The sequence below is a fragment of the Monodelphis domestica genome, chromosome 3 (assembly GCF_027887165.1).
Source record: "Monodelphis domestica isolate mMonDom1 chromosome 3, mMonDom1.pri, whole genome shotgun sequence".
Classification (NCBI taxonomy): Eukaryota; Metazoa; Chordata; class Mammalia; order Didelphimorphia; family Didelphidae; genus Monodelphis; species Monodelphis domestica.
Window position 1 is genome coordinate 80046303 of NC_077229.1, and position 16604 is coordinate 80062906.

The 16604-nt window shown below is 41.0% G+C and overlaps 1 protein-coding gene across 5 annotated transcripts in view; it reads left to right on the forward strand.

Moving 5' to 3' along the window:
- The window catches only part of TMEM259 (transmembrane protein 259), a 52819-nt gene that overhangs the window by 32958 nt on the left and 3257 nt on the right, over window positions 1-16604 (forward strand). For 4 of the 5 annotated variants that reach the window (XR_465844.3, XR_465845.3, XM_007489383.3 and 1 more), the window contains exons 4-10: window positions 2571-2681; window positions 9105-9227; window positions 10051-10151; window positions 13726-13783; window positions 14203-14286; window positions 14726-14858; window positions 15426-15525. Coding sequence is in view for 3 of the 5 variants with exons in the window: in XM_007489383.3 (XP_007489445.2) it covers window positions 2571-2681; window positions 9105-9227; window positions 10051-10151; window positions 13726-13783; window positions 14203-14286; window positions 14726-14858; window positions 15426-15525 (710 nt within the window). In the remaining 2 variants the exon portion in view is untranslated. Of the gene's footprint in view, window positions 1-2570; window positions 2682-9104; window positions 9228-10050; window positions 10152-13725; window positions 13784-14202; window positions 14287-14725; window positions 14863-15425; window positions 15526-16604 lie in introns of those variants that run through there. The other variant, XM_016432244.2, reaches the window with a different exon arrangement.

Here is a 16604-nt window from a genome sequence, read left to right on the forward strand (position 1 = left end):
TTATTTGAAGATATATGTGTGCATATGTGTATTTTTTTTTAAACCCTTACCTTTCATCTTAGAATCAATATTGTGTTCCAAGGCAGAAGAGTGGTAAGGGCGAGGCAATGGGGTTAAGTGACTTGCCCAGGATCACATAGCTAGGAAGTGTCTGAGGTCAGATTTGAACCCAGGACCTCCCATCTCTGGGCCTGACTCTCAGTCCACTGAGCCACCCAGCTGCCCCCAAGATATTTTATTTTCCCAGTTACATGTAACAACAATTTTCAACATACTTTTCCTAAATTATAAGAGCCAAATTGTCTCACTCTCCTTTCCCTCCCCCCTCTTAGGGGTAGTAAGTAATTTACCTGGATTATATATGTATTATCATGCAAAACATAATTCCATGTTGGTCATTATTATAAGAGAATACTCATAAAACTGTAAATAAAATAATATGAAAGAGAGTATGCTTTGTTCTGCATTTGACTTCAGCAGTTCTTTTTCTGGAGATAAAGAGCATTCTTTGTCATGAGCCCTTTCATAATTGTCCTAGATCATTACTGAGAGTAGCCAAGTGTTTCACAGTTGATCATCGTACAATATTGCTGTCAGTGTTCTGCTTCTGCTTATTTTGTTCTGTACTAGTTCAAGTAGATCTGCCCAGCTCTTTCTGAAATCATCATGCTTATAATTTTTTATAGCACAAATTTCTATAGACTATTCCATATTCCACAGTTTGTTCAGCCATTCCCTAATAAATGGGCATCCCTTCAATTTTCAATTCTTTGCCACCACAAAAAGAGCAGCTATAAATATTTTTGCACAAGTAGGACCTTTCCCCTTTTTAATGGTCTCTTTGGGATACAGACCTAGTAGTGGTATTGCTGGATCAAAGGGTCTGCATTGTTTTATAGCCCTTTGGGCATAGTTCCAAATTGCCCTCCAGAATAGTTGGATCAGTTCACAGCTCCACCAGCAATGCATTAGTATCACCTGTCTTTTGGAACCACTCTTGGTTGCTGCCTTTAATCTGAGTTCATCTACCTTTTATTGTTGCTTATATCATTGAAGTCATATTCTGACCTCATTCTGCTTTCTTTATCCTGTATTAATTTATATAGATCTTACTGTGTTTTTCTGAATTTCATGTATTTGTCATTTCTTGTAGCATAATAGTATTCTTTTATATTCATATAACATAGTTTGTTGACCTGGCTCCTTCTTGATCCTCCACCCCAAAATTGGGTATTGTTTATCTTGCTCTGGCTAGAAATAATAGGAGCTACTCATGGGCTCAGTTCTACTCTGATTAGATTGAGAACTTTGGATAGCTCCATTTCTGACATTTACCATTTAGTTCCTCCTTAGACAAATCCTGTCTATGGTATGGTAGCTCCTGTGGACTCATTAATATTGAACTGAGTGCAAATAGCCCATCTACTTAGCCACTATCACTCTGAGTTCAAGAAAGGACATCCCTCTGCCTCTAAGTTTTGGGGTGATATTTACCTTCACATAAATCAGATCTAGTTATAAAGTCTTTAAAAGTTTTCTCTGTAATGTCGTGTAAATTGTCCCTCTAGTTATGCCCACTTGCCTATGTATCATTTTATAGTGTCTTCCCAGTTTCCTCAGAAGTTGTGCCTGTTTGGCACAATAATAAAATTGTCTTATGGCACAATAATATTATATTGTGCCCATTTGTTTAGCCATTTTCTAATAGGACATCTTCCAGCTTTAGACAATTCTAAAAGGAGCTGCTATAAATATTTTTTGCATTTAATAGGCCCTTTTTCTTTTTCTTTGAACAATTTGGGATGTAGGTCTAAGTAGTGGGATAGCTGATTCTATAAAATGTGTCTTTGGGTAGTTTAATAAACACTGAATATTCAATTAATTTAGGTAATAGTATCATTTTTGTTATATTAGCTCAATCTACCCATAAGTAGGTAATGTTTCTCTGATTATTTAGATCTGTCTTTATTTCTGCAGAATATTTTATAGTTGGATTCATAAAGTTCCTGGGTACATCTTAAAATGTAGACTTTCAAATATTTTATAGCTTCTGTAGTTATTTTGAATGCAATTTCTCTTTTGAATCCTTCCTACTGGGTTTTATTGTAAACATACAGAAATGCTGATGATGTTGATTTATTTTACATCCTGGAACTTTACTGAATTTATTGTTTCAATTTTTGGTTAATTCTTTAGGAATTCTAAGTAAATAATTATCTGCAAAAAGAAGATATTTTGTTTCCTCTTTGCTCATTTCATTCCCTCAATTTCTCATTCTTGTCTTATTGTTATAGCTACCATTTCTAGCACTGTTAAATAATGGTGATAATGGGAATCTTTGCTTTTGGATTCAAGTTCCAGCTCTGCTTTTCACTAGTTATAATATCCTGTAGGCCTTTGTCTCCCCCTATAAAATGAAGGATTGGATTGGATACCCCATACATTTTTCAGCTCTAAATACTATAATCTTGTTGCTTGTTACATAGCTCTTTTGGGCTGTAGTTAGGAATCTGGAATTTTCATATTTTTCATCTGGAATGCTTAGCACTTTTTTCCTTGTTCTCTTTTAGTATGGCCCCAAGAAGAGTACATAGTGGAATATTCCCTGGAGTATGGATTTTTGCGATTGTCTCAGAGCACAAGGCAGCGCCTCAGCATCCCAGTCATGGTGGTGACACTGGGTAAGTTGAACCCCTATTACTTACATAGTCTCATTATAGCCTTCATAGGACATCTTACAACAACCCGTTTTCAGAAGAATAAGATGATTTACATGCAGAGAGCCAAGTTAAAACTCTCTTTTCATGTGCATTTGGGCAGGTCAGTTCTCCTTTGAGATTTAGGTTTCTCATATACAAAACAAGAGGGTTGGGCTAGATGATATGTTAAGTTCTTTCTAGCTTCAGTTATCTGTTCTATGTTTCAGCAACCCAAAAGAGAAAACTTAGAGATAGGGTTGATAGCTGTTTTCAGGCCCTTGTGTGGAAGAGAAGTTAAGTCATGTTGGTTGGTCCTACCTGAAGAATAAGAAGCACTGAGTGGAAGTGATCCAGGGAGACCTTTTAGCCCAGTATAGGAAAAACTTGCAAACAATAGGAGCATTTCCAATCAAACAAGATCCTATTGCTTCAGGAGGTCAGCAAGTTCCTTGTTATGTTCAGGCAGAAACTAGATGGCCTCCTGGGAATATTGTAAAGGCAGCAAGTTGAGGTGCAGAGTATTGAGTTTTTTAATCCCATCTCTGACCCTTGAGAACTGTGTAATTCTCAGCAGATCATTTAGTGTCTCTGAGCCTTGGTCTCTTTATAGGGTTGTGATGACAATTACGTGATAATATGTTTGTAAAGTATTTCGCAAACATTGAAGTTGCATGAAAATGTCAGCCATGATTTGAGTATGAATTGGTCAAGAGCCAAGATGACACAGCACAGTCCAAACCAGATTTAAATTTAATTGAGAAATGTTTAACACAATAAACAAAAATACTATACAACATTGATAATGTAAATTTGTGAGTTTACAAGTCACAGTGGTCGGTACCATCTGGCCTCAGACAGTTCTTAACTATGTCACTTTAGGCAAGTCACTTAACCCCAGTTGTCTAGCTCTTACTCCCCTTCTGCCTTGGAACTGATACTTAGAATTGATTCTAAGGTGGAAGGTAGGGGTTTTAAAAAAGAAAAAAAAGGTACATGACACCTCTGAAACTTCTTTTATATTCAGACACCCTTTTCCTTACCTTCCAGTGTTCTTGGGGTTATAGTGCCATTAATCTGTGATCATAAACCAGCCTTTTGACTTTAGAGAGGCCTCCCTTGCTCATGTTCTATTTTCAGAGTCTCAAAAGATCAGGGAATCCTGGAAGTTTTATGCATTTGCTTTTGCCTCTGGTTCTATTTGTGTTCCAGAGAGCAGGTGTGCTGCTGAGCTAGATCCAGCCTCTGTTCCTCCAGGTTTTGAGTTTTTGTTCAGATCCCAGCCCTAGACTATAATCTATTCTGGTGCCCCCCGAAGTTTTTCCAAAGGTTTTGTCTGTTGGAGTAGGCTCTATAAACTGAAAAGGCTTTGAGTATGACTAGTGAGGAACTGTTTGTTAGGACCAGTCCAGCTAAATTTGGAGAGGCTTATCCATCACTAGGCATTTCAGTTCAAGTTAACAAACCTTTATGGAGCAAGTACTGAGGATACAATGGCACAAATGAAATAGTCCCTGACCTTATGGAGTTTGCATTATTTTAGGGAGACATAGCACATACATAGACAAATAATATATGTAATATAATGTAATTTCAAGGAATAGAGAGTGTTAACTATTGGAAATATCAGGGAGGGCCTTTTGGCATTAGGCAGCACCTAAACTGTCTTTTGAAAGCATTCCAGGCAGTTAAGGTAAAAATATAGAACATTTTAGTCATGGAGGATCGACCACCTGTGCACAGGCAGGAGTGTGGGAGAAAGACTGTTGTGTATGTGGGATAGCCATTTTGACTAGACTCAAGTTTCAGGAAGTAAAATGAAATGAGACTGGAAAAGGGAGGTGGGAAGGAGATTATAGATTGCCTTAAACATCAAACTAAGGATTTTGTGTGTTATCATCACAGGAGTAGAGAGCTATTGGGTTTTTTTAAGGTGATGATGATAAGGATGTGTGTGTATAATATGGTCAAGTCTTTGTTATGTTATATTACCATTATGTCATCTTTATTATTATATTAACTGATAACTAATTTGGAAGGGGAGACGCTGGAGGCAGGAAGACAAGTTAGGAAGACCATGATAGTAGTCCATATAAGAGGAAATGAAGGCCTGAACATGAATAGAAGCTGTGTAAGTAGAGAGAAGAGAGAGAAGCAAAAAGTATCGTGCAAGTAGAATGAACAGGACATGGCTACTGATGGGATAAAGGGAGTGAGAGAGAATGAAAGAGTCAAGGATGCGTTTCAGACTTCTTTGACCAGAAGAGTGATAGAGAACCCAACAGAAATGGGGAGGTTTTGAGGAGGACCAGACCTGGGGAAATTCACTTTCATGTGCAAGATAGTAATTTTTTTTTTACTATTGCATCCCTGAATACCAAGCCATTGGTGGTCAATATCTGCATCAATGGAGGAAATACTTAGACCCCACAATATCATGACTTCTTGACGTGTCAGGCCTCAGTAATGGCAACAATAATAACTGACAATACTTTAAAGTTTGCACAGTGTTTTACAATACTCTCTCTGGAGTGTCAATTCACATGGAAGAAGGTGCTGTAATATGTATTTTATGGTTGAAGATCCTGAGGTTCAGATAGGTTATATGATTTGCTTATGGTCCTATAGATAGCTCCCAGTGCTTCCTGATTCCAAGGCCAACACTATTATTAACTACTTCAGATTGCCTCTTTAAGTCCTTTTAGTGCTTCATCATGCAGTTGATATGTTTATAGGTTCTGAGCCTAGGCTAAGACTTTGTGTCTGTTGCCTAACAACTGACTGCTTGGGTCATCATCCTAAAGTTGGCCAGCTCTTGGTGAATAGTTTTGGTTATGGCTACTCATATAGACAATCTGCTATGTTATATGAAGAACTGTGGTCAATATCAGGAGAAAACATATCCCAGTAGATGGAATCACAGTTTAAAACCTTTTTAGTAAAGGACATGCTAAAGAGAACATGATATGCACATCACTGTTGACCTTCTTGCCTGGATGTTTTTAGTCTCAAAATCCTGTGACTCTATTTTTGCCAAACCCAGTTGAAAAAGAGGAGCTTTATGACATGGAAGGTGTCATCAGATGTTTCAAGGGCTGACCTGTGGGAGAGGGCAAAGTGAGGAGCAATGATGAGAAGTTGCAAAAAGGCAAATTTATATTTGACATAAAAATAAACTTTTCCTTACAGCTGTCTCAAAGTGGCATGGTCTGTCTCCAATGTAGTGGTCCTCTCTGATTGGAGAGGCCTTTATTTTTTTTTTAATTATTTTTTTAAACCCTTACCTTCCGTCTTGGAGTCAATACTGTGTATTGGCTCCAAGGCAGAAGAGTGGTAAGGGCTAGGCAATCAGGGTCAAGTGACTTGCCTAGGGTCACACAGCTGGGAAGTGTATGAGGCCAGATTTGAATCTAGGACCTCCCGTCTCTAGGCCTAGCTCTCAATCCACTGAGCTACCCTCATATCCAGCTGCCCCCTGGATAGGCCTTTAAAGTGTAGAATAGGTGATCCCTTTGGTAGAGGATTTTTGTGGGAGGGGCTGTTATGAGTTGGACCAGATGGATTGCTGAGACCTATTTCAATAGTAAAAGATTGCGATATTTCTTGGTCTCTTCAACTCTGGGTATTATTTTGGTTTTTGTGTCTTTTTCTTGCCCTATTATGTAATGAGAGTACATATAGTTGACCATCTGTTGCCTTCCTGGGCAGATAAAGGTCCTAGAGTCAAATTATTATATTTCCAGGACATCAAGCCATTTTTGCCTCAGTACATCATTCTCAGAAATTGTCACAGGCTACTCCCAGGTACTAAATGTAATTTTGACACATTATTTCACCTGATTCACCAAAGCTAATTTGCCTAGCTTTTCAACTAATGATGTTAGTTCCATCTCAGCATCAATACTGTATTCCAAGGCAGAATTGTAAGGGGTGGGAAAATGGGAGTTAAGTGATTCATTCAGGGTCACATAGCTAGGAAGTATCTACAGATTTGAACCCAGGATATCTTCTCTCTAGACTTGGCTATCTATCTACTGAGCTAGCTGCCCTCTGGTGCTTTTAATAGATTTGTTAGGGGAAATTGGGAGGATGCTCACTATTTTTATTGTTATTCTACTATTTTGCCACCACTCACCTCTACCCTCTACCAACCCTATCTTTAAAAACTTCCTACTTTATGTGATCATCTCATAATGCTTCTTTAATCAAGCTTCTGATCACCCACTCTGCTGAAATCGCTTTCTTCAAAAGAATGTTTCATCTGTTATTAATTGATTTTTAGTAGTATTTTTCTATAAAATTTGATGACTTTTCCTGGTCTCCATACTTCTTGACTTCTTTGTGGCTATTGATACCATCAACCAATCCCTTCTATGGGATAGTTTCTGCTGCCTTAGCTTCCATGGTGGCCCTGCTCTGTGTCTGTTTGCCTGCCTAACTTCTGTCTCATTTGTCAGATCATCTCTCAACTTCCATCTTTGTGTAATTAGAACGCATGCCTCATTTCCTCAGTTTACCTTATCTCAGCGACTTCATCTACTCTTCTTTGTGAAATTCTGTCTATGTAAATTATTTTAACATTTGTATATCCTGCCCTAGTCTCCTGCACACAAGATCTAGATTGTCAACTAAATATACCACAGGCATTTCAAATTCAACATTCTCAATCCCAAACTCTTTATATCTTCCTTCCCTAACCCGGTCTCCCCAAACTTTCCTACTTCTGTTGCAGGTACCACCATCCTCTCAAGCCCCTAATTTCATATCAATCTGAATTGTTATTGATCTCTGTCTCTCTGTCTGTCTCTCTTTCCCCTTCCCCTTCTCCTTTCTCCCTTTCTTTCCCTCCCTCCCTCTTTTCCTCCCAATCCTCCCCCATCCATCCCTTAGCCTGGTTTATACCTAGATATAACTCTAGCCTTCCTTTCTAGACATTTCATATTCTTTCTCTCCCCATTCCATGTTCCAGCCCAAAACTGAACTACTACCTATTTCTAAATTTTAATATTTCCTTTCCTACATCTTTGTATTTACACAAAGTAATCCGAATGTCTATAATGTACGCACTCCTCATCTCAGCCTTTCAAAATATTTATTTCCCAAAGATTGAGGTTAGCTGCTACCTTCTTTAAAAATGATTCTCTTAGCCATTTACTATTGGGTGAATTATTAAATTATAATGTCACCCCAAAGTCCCTTGTGATTGATCCCCACCCTTCTTAAGTCTCATTCCTCCTCTTTCCACATAAATCTCCTTTTATAGACTCCTAGGTTGTCAGAGCTAGAAAAATACTTAAGAGACGAACTAATCAGAGCCCTTCATTTGGTAAAAGAAACTAAAGCTGAGAGGAAGAAGTGATATACCCAATTCCACAATGACTTTGGGGCAAAGACAAGACTTGGACCTAGGTCTTCTGTCTCTCCATTTGTTGTTCTTTCTACTTGCCCACACATCAGTAGCCAGAAGATTGAAGGAAAATTGGGATACAGTGTCCAAGAGGTAGGGTGAGGATGGAACCTAGGCTCTTGTTGCATTCTGGTGAAAGCCCTGGACATAAGCAGAAGGTCTGGGTCAAGTTCCATCTCCCCTCCCTTAATTGTCACAAGGCCTTGAACAAGTCCTTTAATGTTTCTCAGCCTGATGGCAAACCTTTTAGAGACCTTAGAAATCAAGTGCCCAAACTACAACCTTCACACTACATGTGAGCCCCCTGCCTTACCCCAGACAAAGGAGAGAGAAAGCACTCCCATTGGGCAGAGGGGTGATTGATGAAAGAAATGTCCTCAGGTGTACATGGAGAGAAGGAGGGGAACAACCCCCTCTGACAGGCATGCCATAGGTTTGCCAATAGACATTGCTTCATGGGGTTTAATTTTTTTTATTTTTTTCCAATCAATTTTTGATAATCACTTTCTGGCATTTTATAACTCATTTTCCCCCACACCCCACCCCAGCCAAATGTAAATAATCTACAAGAAGTTATACCAGGGTCTCATAGGGTTTTATTAAAACTCAAATGAGATGATCTATAAAAGCCTTGTACAAGTAGGAGCTGGGATTGGAGATGTCGTAAGCATGAAAAGCTAATAGCCTAGGAATGAGGACCTTCTCATCTAGATCTGTCATTGAGTAACTTGCTGTGACCTATCTCAGGGTGTTTCCTCATCTATAGGATGAGACCTGTGACCTCTGCCCTTCATCTCTGGGAATGGTGAGGATCCAGTGAAGATGAGGTGGGGGAGGATGGAACACAAAACACAATAGAAAACAGGCAGTGAGTGGAAGCAGCATTTGTAGAAGCAGGTCTGCTGTTCTTTCTGATTGGTTTTCTTTGCCACAGGAATATTTGCTCCAAATGACCAGAATTTTCAACTTGGAAATATGTTTCTCCTCTTCTTCTAATCTAGATCCCACAAGAGACCAGTGCTTTGGAGACCGATTTAGCCGTTTACTCCTGGATGAATTCTTGGGTTACGATGATGTTTTGATGTCCAGCGTGAAAGCCCTGGCAGAAAATGAAGAGAATAAGGGTCAGTTCCCAGCCAAGTTGCTGAAAACCTGGGGGGGGGGGGGGGGGGAGATAGACAAAGCTCATGGGAGCAGTCAGGAGAGAGATGTATGTATATATACATATGGCCCAAAACAGTGTAGTTTGATGGGAAGATCTCTGGATTGGAAGGGCAGACTTTGTTACCAGGTCTGTGATTCTGAGCAAATCAGCTATGCATTTGCAAAATGGGAATATTTGCCACGTGTCATCATGTCCTGTACCACCACCACCTCCGGCCTCAAATGATTGTGTTGTGAGAACTGCTTCAGAAACTGTAAGTCATTTTGGAAATATGAGCTGTGATTATCTAGAAAGAGCAGCCTAGTCGCATGAGGACACAATTTCTGGCATTAGCTCTAGGTTTGGTGTACTGGACATATCTGGGGCCTGGAGCTGAAGAGCCTGGGCTTTTAAGAAGTTCCAACTCTTTGACTCACTCATGATGGAACCACTAGTACTTTCTCTTCCCAAGCTGCATTTCCTGGGGATAACAGGCAGTATGACCTAGTAGATGAGTTGAACTTAAAATCAGGAGGACCCTGGACCTTTTCTGTGTGTTGGGCATCTCTCTGATTTATCTACTAAGTCATCAGGATGTGATCTGCTTTGGTAGAGAGAGTTCCCAATTCAGGATTTTCTTACATTAGTGTGAAGTGGCCATGGTACAGTTATTATCCTACCCAATTATTGTGAGTAAAAAGCTTTGCAACCCTTAAAATGAAGAGAAATAAACTGATCACTTTTCCTGCTTTGTGTTTGGTTAACCTGGAATTATAATTTTTAAATCTTTTTGTTTTCCAAAGGTTTCCTGCGCAATGTTGTATCTGGGGAACACTATCGCTTTGTCAGCATGTGGATGGCCAGGACTTCCTACTTTGCTGCCTTTGTCATTATGGTCATATTTGTAAGTGTGAGAAATGCCATATGGCTCATTCATTCTTTATAAACCCAGACCTACACCTACTCTAGGTTTGCAGTGTTCCTTTGGAGGCTTGGATCAAAGACTAGAAAACCCTATACTGAGCAGGGGACATTGGGCAAGTCACTTGGACTTTTAGAACTGGGAGGGGCCTCCAAGGTCAGTTAAAGGCACAAATGGATTTTTAAGATACAGAACCCAAGACTCTGGACCAGTCATGGAGCTAGTGATCTGAAGGGAGGCAGGTCTTGTATGAATGTAAGGGAAAACATAATTTCTAGAGCTGTTCAAAAATTAAATGGGTTTGGTAGTAGTGAATTCCTCATATGAGACATCTTTGAGGAGGGCCAGTTGACATTTGTTGGAGATGGCATAGTAGAGATTCTTGGACATGTGGGTATTGAACTAAAGTATCTTTTAGGTAGTTTTCCTACTCTTTGTGGCTTTTTTAACTGGAAGAGTCATGTCTATTACCAAGCCTGCCCATAAAATGGATTAGTTGTTGTAGGTGAGAATCCTTTTAGCTCTGAAGTCCTGACTAGGAAATCTCTCTGACAGTAAGAGTGAATATTCAGGAGCTGAGAAACTGTTCAAGCCAGGGCTATTGGCATCAAACAGCTCTAATGTAGGCACACCCAATCTGAATCTTGAAAGACTGTGGCTCATCCCTCATTTTGACCATAAAGACAGAACCAGAAAGAATCACCATTTGGTTCAACCCTGCTGAACCCCAGAAAGATTTTAGTGCCTTGCTCAGAATTCTACCTTACAGAGCAAAACTGACACTCTGAATGAATGAATGAATAAAAGGGCATTTATTAAGTGCTATGTGCTATATACAGTACTAAGCACTGGCCGTACAAATCCAAGCAAGCAAGATAGTCCCTGCCCTCAAGGAGCTTACCTTCTAATGAGAAAGACTGGTATACCTTTTCTCTCACCATGCTACCAAATTTCATTTAAAAACTTAAGTGCTACATCCAGAGAAAGAACTGTGGAAACAGAAATGCAGAAGAAAAACATATGATCAATCGATCACGTAGTTTAATGGGGATATGATTAGGGTTTTGATGTTAAAGGATCACTCTACTGCAAATATGAATAATATGGAAACAGGTTTTGAACAATGATACATGTATAATCCAGTGGAATTTCTTGTCAGCTTCAGGAGGAGGGAGGAAAGAGTGGATGTGGTGGCAAATCATGAATCATGTAACCATGGGAAAATATACTAAACAAATAAATACATAAATAAATAAAGTTATCTTAGAAGATGATCACATAAAACCTAGAAAGACCTATATAAAGTGGTGCAGAATGAAGTGAGAAGAACCAGGAGAATGTTGTACACAGTAACAGCAATAATTTATGATGTTCAGTTGTGAATGACTTAACTATTATCATCAATGGAAAGATCTGAGACAACGCCAATGGACTAGTGATGAAAAAGGCTTTTCACTTCCATAGAAGGAACTGATGGAATATGAATGCAGATGAAAGAATATCATTTTTCACTTCTTTTTCTTCAAGGGGAAAAAAAACAAAAAACTTTAAGTGCTAAGCATATGTTAGTTCTCTGTTTAGGCCTTAAAAATTTTTTTAATTAACCTTCATTTTAGGTTTTAACTGAAAAAATTTAGGAAGCTACTTTCCCAACAAAACAATGTCAAATTCCAGCAATTTGGTCTCACTGCGTAAAAGCTTTGTCCCACATTCCCTTTTATGTTACTGCCATTTCTGGACACAGCCAGTCCAATACCTTTGACACTTCTTCCACCCTCCATATTTGAAATTTTTTTGTTAAGCAAAAACAACTAATAAAATGATCTCAACGATCATCGTATCTCATTCCCTTTTTTTTTTTTAAACCCTTACCTTCTGTCTTAGAATCAATAATAAGTGTGAGTTCCAAGGCAGAAGGAATAGTAAGGGCTAGGCAACTGTGGTTAAGTGACTTGCCCAGGGTCACACAACTAGGAAGTATCTGAAGCCAGATTTGAACCTACCATCTTCTTCTCCTTTCTGTCTACTGAATCACCCTTCAAGCCTTTTCATTTATATTGAATTTACCCATTTTTAAGAAAAGTCTCTATCTCATGGTCTTTTCAGAGAGAAGTTTTATTTCCCACTTAAGTGTATGTTAGTTACTTCCCTGTAAGAGGAAGGATGGAGATTAAGGTGCTGGGCCTTAAAAAACACTGTTTCAGCTCTCCACATGTGCTCATCATCTGATGAGTTGTTGCCCTGCCTTAACTATGAAGCTGACATTTTCCCAGTAGACTAGTCTAAACTCTCATCACTACTCTTATCACCCCAGTTGGAAAGTTATGCTTTAATTTTCATACAGTTTCACAGTACAGCACAGTTAATTAGTTGAATTCTACATGGATCAGGAAATGCAAACATCCATCATAATTTCCACATTTGGAGAGGCAGCATGTCTGGTGCCTAGATTCTTTTTTTTTTTTTAAGCCTTACTTTTGCCTTAGTACCAATTATAAGACAGAAGGGCAAAAGGTAGGCAAAAAGGGCTAAAACACTTGCCCAGGATCACATAGATTAGGAGGTGTCTGAGGAGCTCAAGTCCTCTAGACTCCAGGCCTGGTGAAATATCCACCTATCTGCCCTAGTGCATGGATTCTTTTTACCTTCTGTCTTGGAATCGATACTGTGTATTGGTTCCAAGGCAGAAGAGTGGAAAGGACTGGGCAATGGGGGTTAAGTGACTTGCCCAGGGTCACACAGCTGGGAAGTGTCTGATGTCACATTTGGACCTAGGACCTCCTGTCTCTAGGCCTGACTCTCAATCCACTGAGCTACCCAGCTGCCCCATGGATTCTTAATATGGGTAGAATCTGTGAACTTTTAAAAACAATTTTGATAACTGTTTAATTCAGTGGAATTGGCTTCTTTTGTGGTTATCTATATTTCATGCACTTAAAATTAAACATTATTTTGAGGAGTCCATGGGCTTCACCAAATTGACTGCCAAGGAATCCAGGAAACAAAAATGGTTAAGAAGCCTTATGTGGAAAGAGGCTCTGTGCTTGGAGTTGATTAAGACTTTGGTTTAAGTCCTGAGGTTTTGACACCATTATCATAGTTGAGTCCCTTGCCCTCTGAGCCTCGATTCACTGTCCTGTGAAAATGAAATAATGTATAATTGCTGTTTTGGGGTTGCTACAAAACTCAAAAATTGATAATACACAAAAAACACTCTGTGTGTGTGTGTTTGAATCAATACTGTATATTGGTTCTAAGGCAGAAGAATTGTAAAGGCTGGGCAATGGGAGTTAAGTGACTTGCCCAGGGTCACACAGCTAGAGAGTGTCTGAGGCCATATTTGAACCCAGGACCTCCCATCTTTAGACCTGGCTCTCAATCCACTGAGCAACCCAGCTGCCCCCACACAAAGCACTTTGAAAATCAAAAAAGGCATTCTTTGAGTTAGGTCTTAACTGCCTTCAGTTAGAGCCCAGGTCTACCCATTCTGCTGAATGCAGTTATGCCTGGCAGATGAATGGTTAATAGCCTAACCTTTCCTGTCTTATGATTGCAGACTCTGTCCGTCTCAATGCTCCTGCGGTATTCACACCACCAGATTTTTGTCTTCATTGGTAAGTTTGTCTTTACAAGTGTTTATTAAACATCAACATGTTCAAAGTTATATCCTAGGTACTGCATTTGACAGTGTGAAACAAGTCTCTTAAGTGAGGCCTTCCCATCCAAAGGCCTGCTGGGTACAGGAGCAGTGGGCCCATGGTGGTAGAGTTGATCTTGCTGTTCCCATAGCTACCATTTGCTAGATTTTCCAAGAAGTTTCTTAGCCCCTAGCAAACCCAGTGCATGGCATGCAAGTTAACTTAAGTCACGTCCATGTACTTGCTGCTCAGTCAGAGATCCATTTCTCCCTTCTAGTCTGAGATTTTCAGCACCTCCCATGACATTCTTGCAGTCTCTGATCTAGGCAAAGATGTCTGGCCTGATGAAAGGCCTCTCTAAGCTCTCTGCTAAGCTGGGGTTTCTCATCTTGCAGTGGACCTTCTACAGATGTTGGAGATGAACATGACGATCGCCTTCCCTGCGGCACCCTTGCTCACAGTTATCTTGGCTCTTGTCGGTAAGAGGGGGTGCCCTTCACCTGGGAGATGGGATGACTGGAGCTTCTTCTGCCTGTCCCCACATCCCATCCTATCCCACAGTGTTGGTCTATACCTGCTCTGACTAGTAACAAAGTGGTTTTACACTGTGATCCTGAGTGTTTGGAACCATAGGTTGAAGGTGTCACTAGTTCTCAAGTCTTAGCAGTTGCTCTTGTCCTTCTGGGTTTAGAGGATGCTGTGCTTCATTGGTTTGGCCTCAAAGTAGTAAGGAGAGTAAAACCTGAGCTATTCCTGTGAGGAGACGGTTCTGTAGCCACTCATGAAATCATTCCCTGAGACTGAGGAGGCTCAAGAACCTGCTGCTCATACCAACCCAAACCATCCATCTTGTGAAGCCAGCCTGAGCTGGCAGTGCTTTCTAGATGCAGTTACTCATGCTTGCTCACTCCCTGCTAGGTATGGAAGCCATCATGTCTGAATTCTTCAATGACACCACAACAGCATTCTACATCATTCTCATCGTGTGGCTGGCTGACCAGTATGATGCCATCTGCTGCCACACAAACACCAGTAAGAGGCACTGGCTGAGGTAGGTGCCCTGTGCAGGCCCAGCTGCCCTGGAATGATGCTCCTCACTGGCCATAGCTGGGAACATCTAGACTGGCTGTTCTTCCTGGGGCCCTTTACCATAACCAGTCACCTGGACCAGGCACACAGGAAATGGACCCATCTTGAAATGAGGGCTTCAGGGTAGGCAGGCCTTAGTAAGAGTAGGAGCCTTAAACCTTCCCTTTGCTGTGCCCTGCTCCTCCCTTTTTACGTAAGCTGGAAAGATGAAGTGTTTCTCCAGTACCTGCAGGGTCATCTCCTCTCCTGGGCGGAAGGCTCATATCCAAGGGCTTCTTAAAGGAACCTAGGGCATCATGGACTGAACTGCAAGCCAACCACCCCCCACGCTACTTAACGATAGCTGGTGATGTTGGACTGTTCTTCTAACTTCTCTGACCCTATTTATTGATAACAAGGAGAATGGATATCAAGAGAACCTTTTGCTCCAGAGCACCTTCTGTGAGTGAGGAGCAGCTTCTCCAGTCACAGGTCTGCTGGGAGCCACAGACAGGCAGGCCCTAACCACTTGCCCTTTCTCTGGTTTCAGGTTCTTCTACTTGTACCACTTTGCCTTTTATGCCTATCACTACCGATTCAATGGCCAGTACAGCAGTTTGGCCCTGGTCACATCTTGGCTCTTCATCCAGGTAACCTGGGGCCTGGGGAGTGGGGGGGTGAAGAAAGATGACCATATAGGGAGAGAATTAGGCAAGAATGCCAGCCTCCCTTATCCCCCAGCCCTGGCCCCTTTCCTCAATCCTGGGTTTGACCTCTGAAAGCTAATCTGCAGTTACAAAAGAGGGCACTGGATTTGGAGTCATGAATTCAAATCCCAGCTCTGCTTTTCACTAGTCGTGTGACTAAAGCTTTACCTCTCTGGACCTTAGTTTTTCTTTCTGTATATGAGAGGTCTGGACTTTTTTTTAACCCTTACCTTCTGCTTAGAATTGATTCTAGGTATCTGTTCCAAAGCAGAAGAGTGGTAAATGCTTCACAATGGGAATGAAGTGACTGGCCCAGGGCCACATGGCTAGGAAGGATCTGAGGCCAGATTTGAACCCAGAACTCCCATCTCTATGCCTGGCTTTCAAGCCCCTGAGCCACCCAACTGCCTCTGGACTCATTGTTATAGTGATCTTTAAGTTTTCTTCCAGCTGTCAACCATATGATCCTAGGCATTCTGAACTCATGAGAGATTGGGTTAGATCACTATGTGCTAGATACTGGAAGTCTTGCCATTTTAGGGTGCTGGCCCCCTCTCCTTAACCCAGGGCTTGTTTGATGGAAGCCATTACTTCTCCAGGTGAGAGCCAGGAAAGGGGAAAGGAAGGGGCCAGAAAGTTCACTTATAAATTAGGGAAGAAATCCCTGAATCTCCTGGTGAAGCAGTGAATCATTGGGATTTCTGAAAGGATTTTCCATTAAAAGCCCTGAGAGAGGCTAATGGTGGCCCCCGAGGCTCTGGGACTTCTTTTAGCTCTAGTGGTGGCGCCCCAGCACAGAGAGCTGGGCCTGGAGCCAGCAAGACCTGAGCTCAGATCTGGCCCCAGACGGTGACAAGCCCTGGGACCCTGGGCAAATCACATCACCTCCTGTGTAAAGTGGGGCTGATGATAACACCTCTGTGCCATTGTTATGGCGAGATAGTCATTATCAAGCACTTGGCACCATGCCTGCTTTCAGCGTCCATTTTGAAGGCCTCCAGAGAAGGGGATTCAGTGCCTTT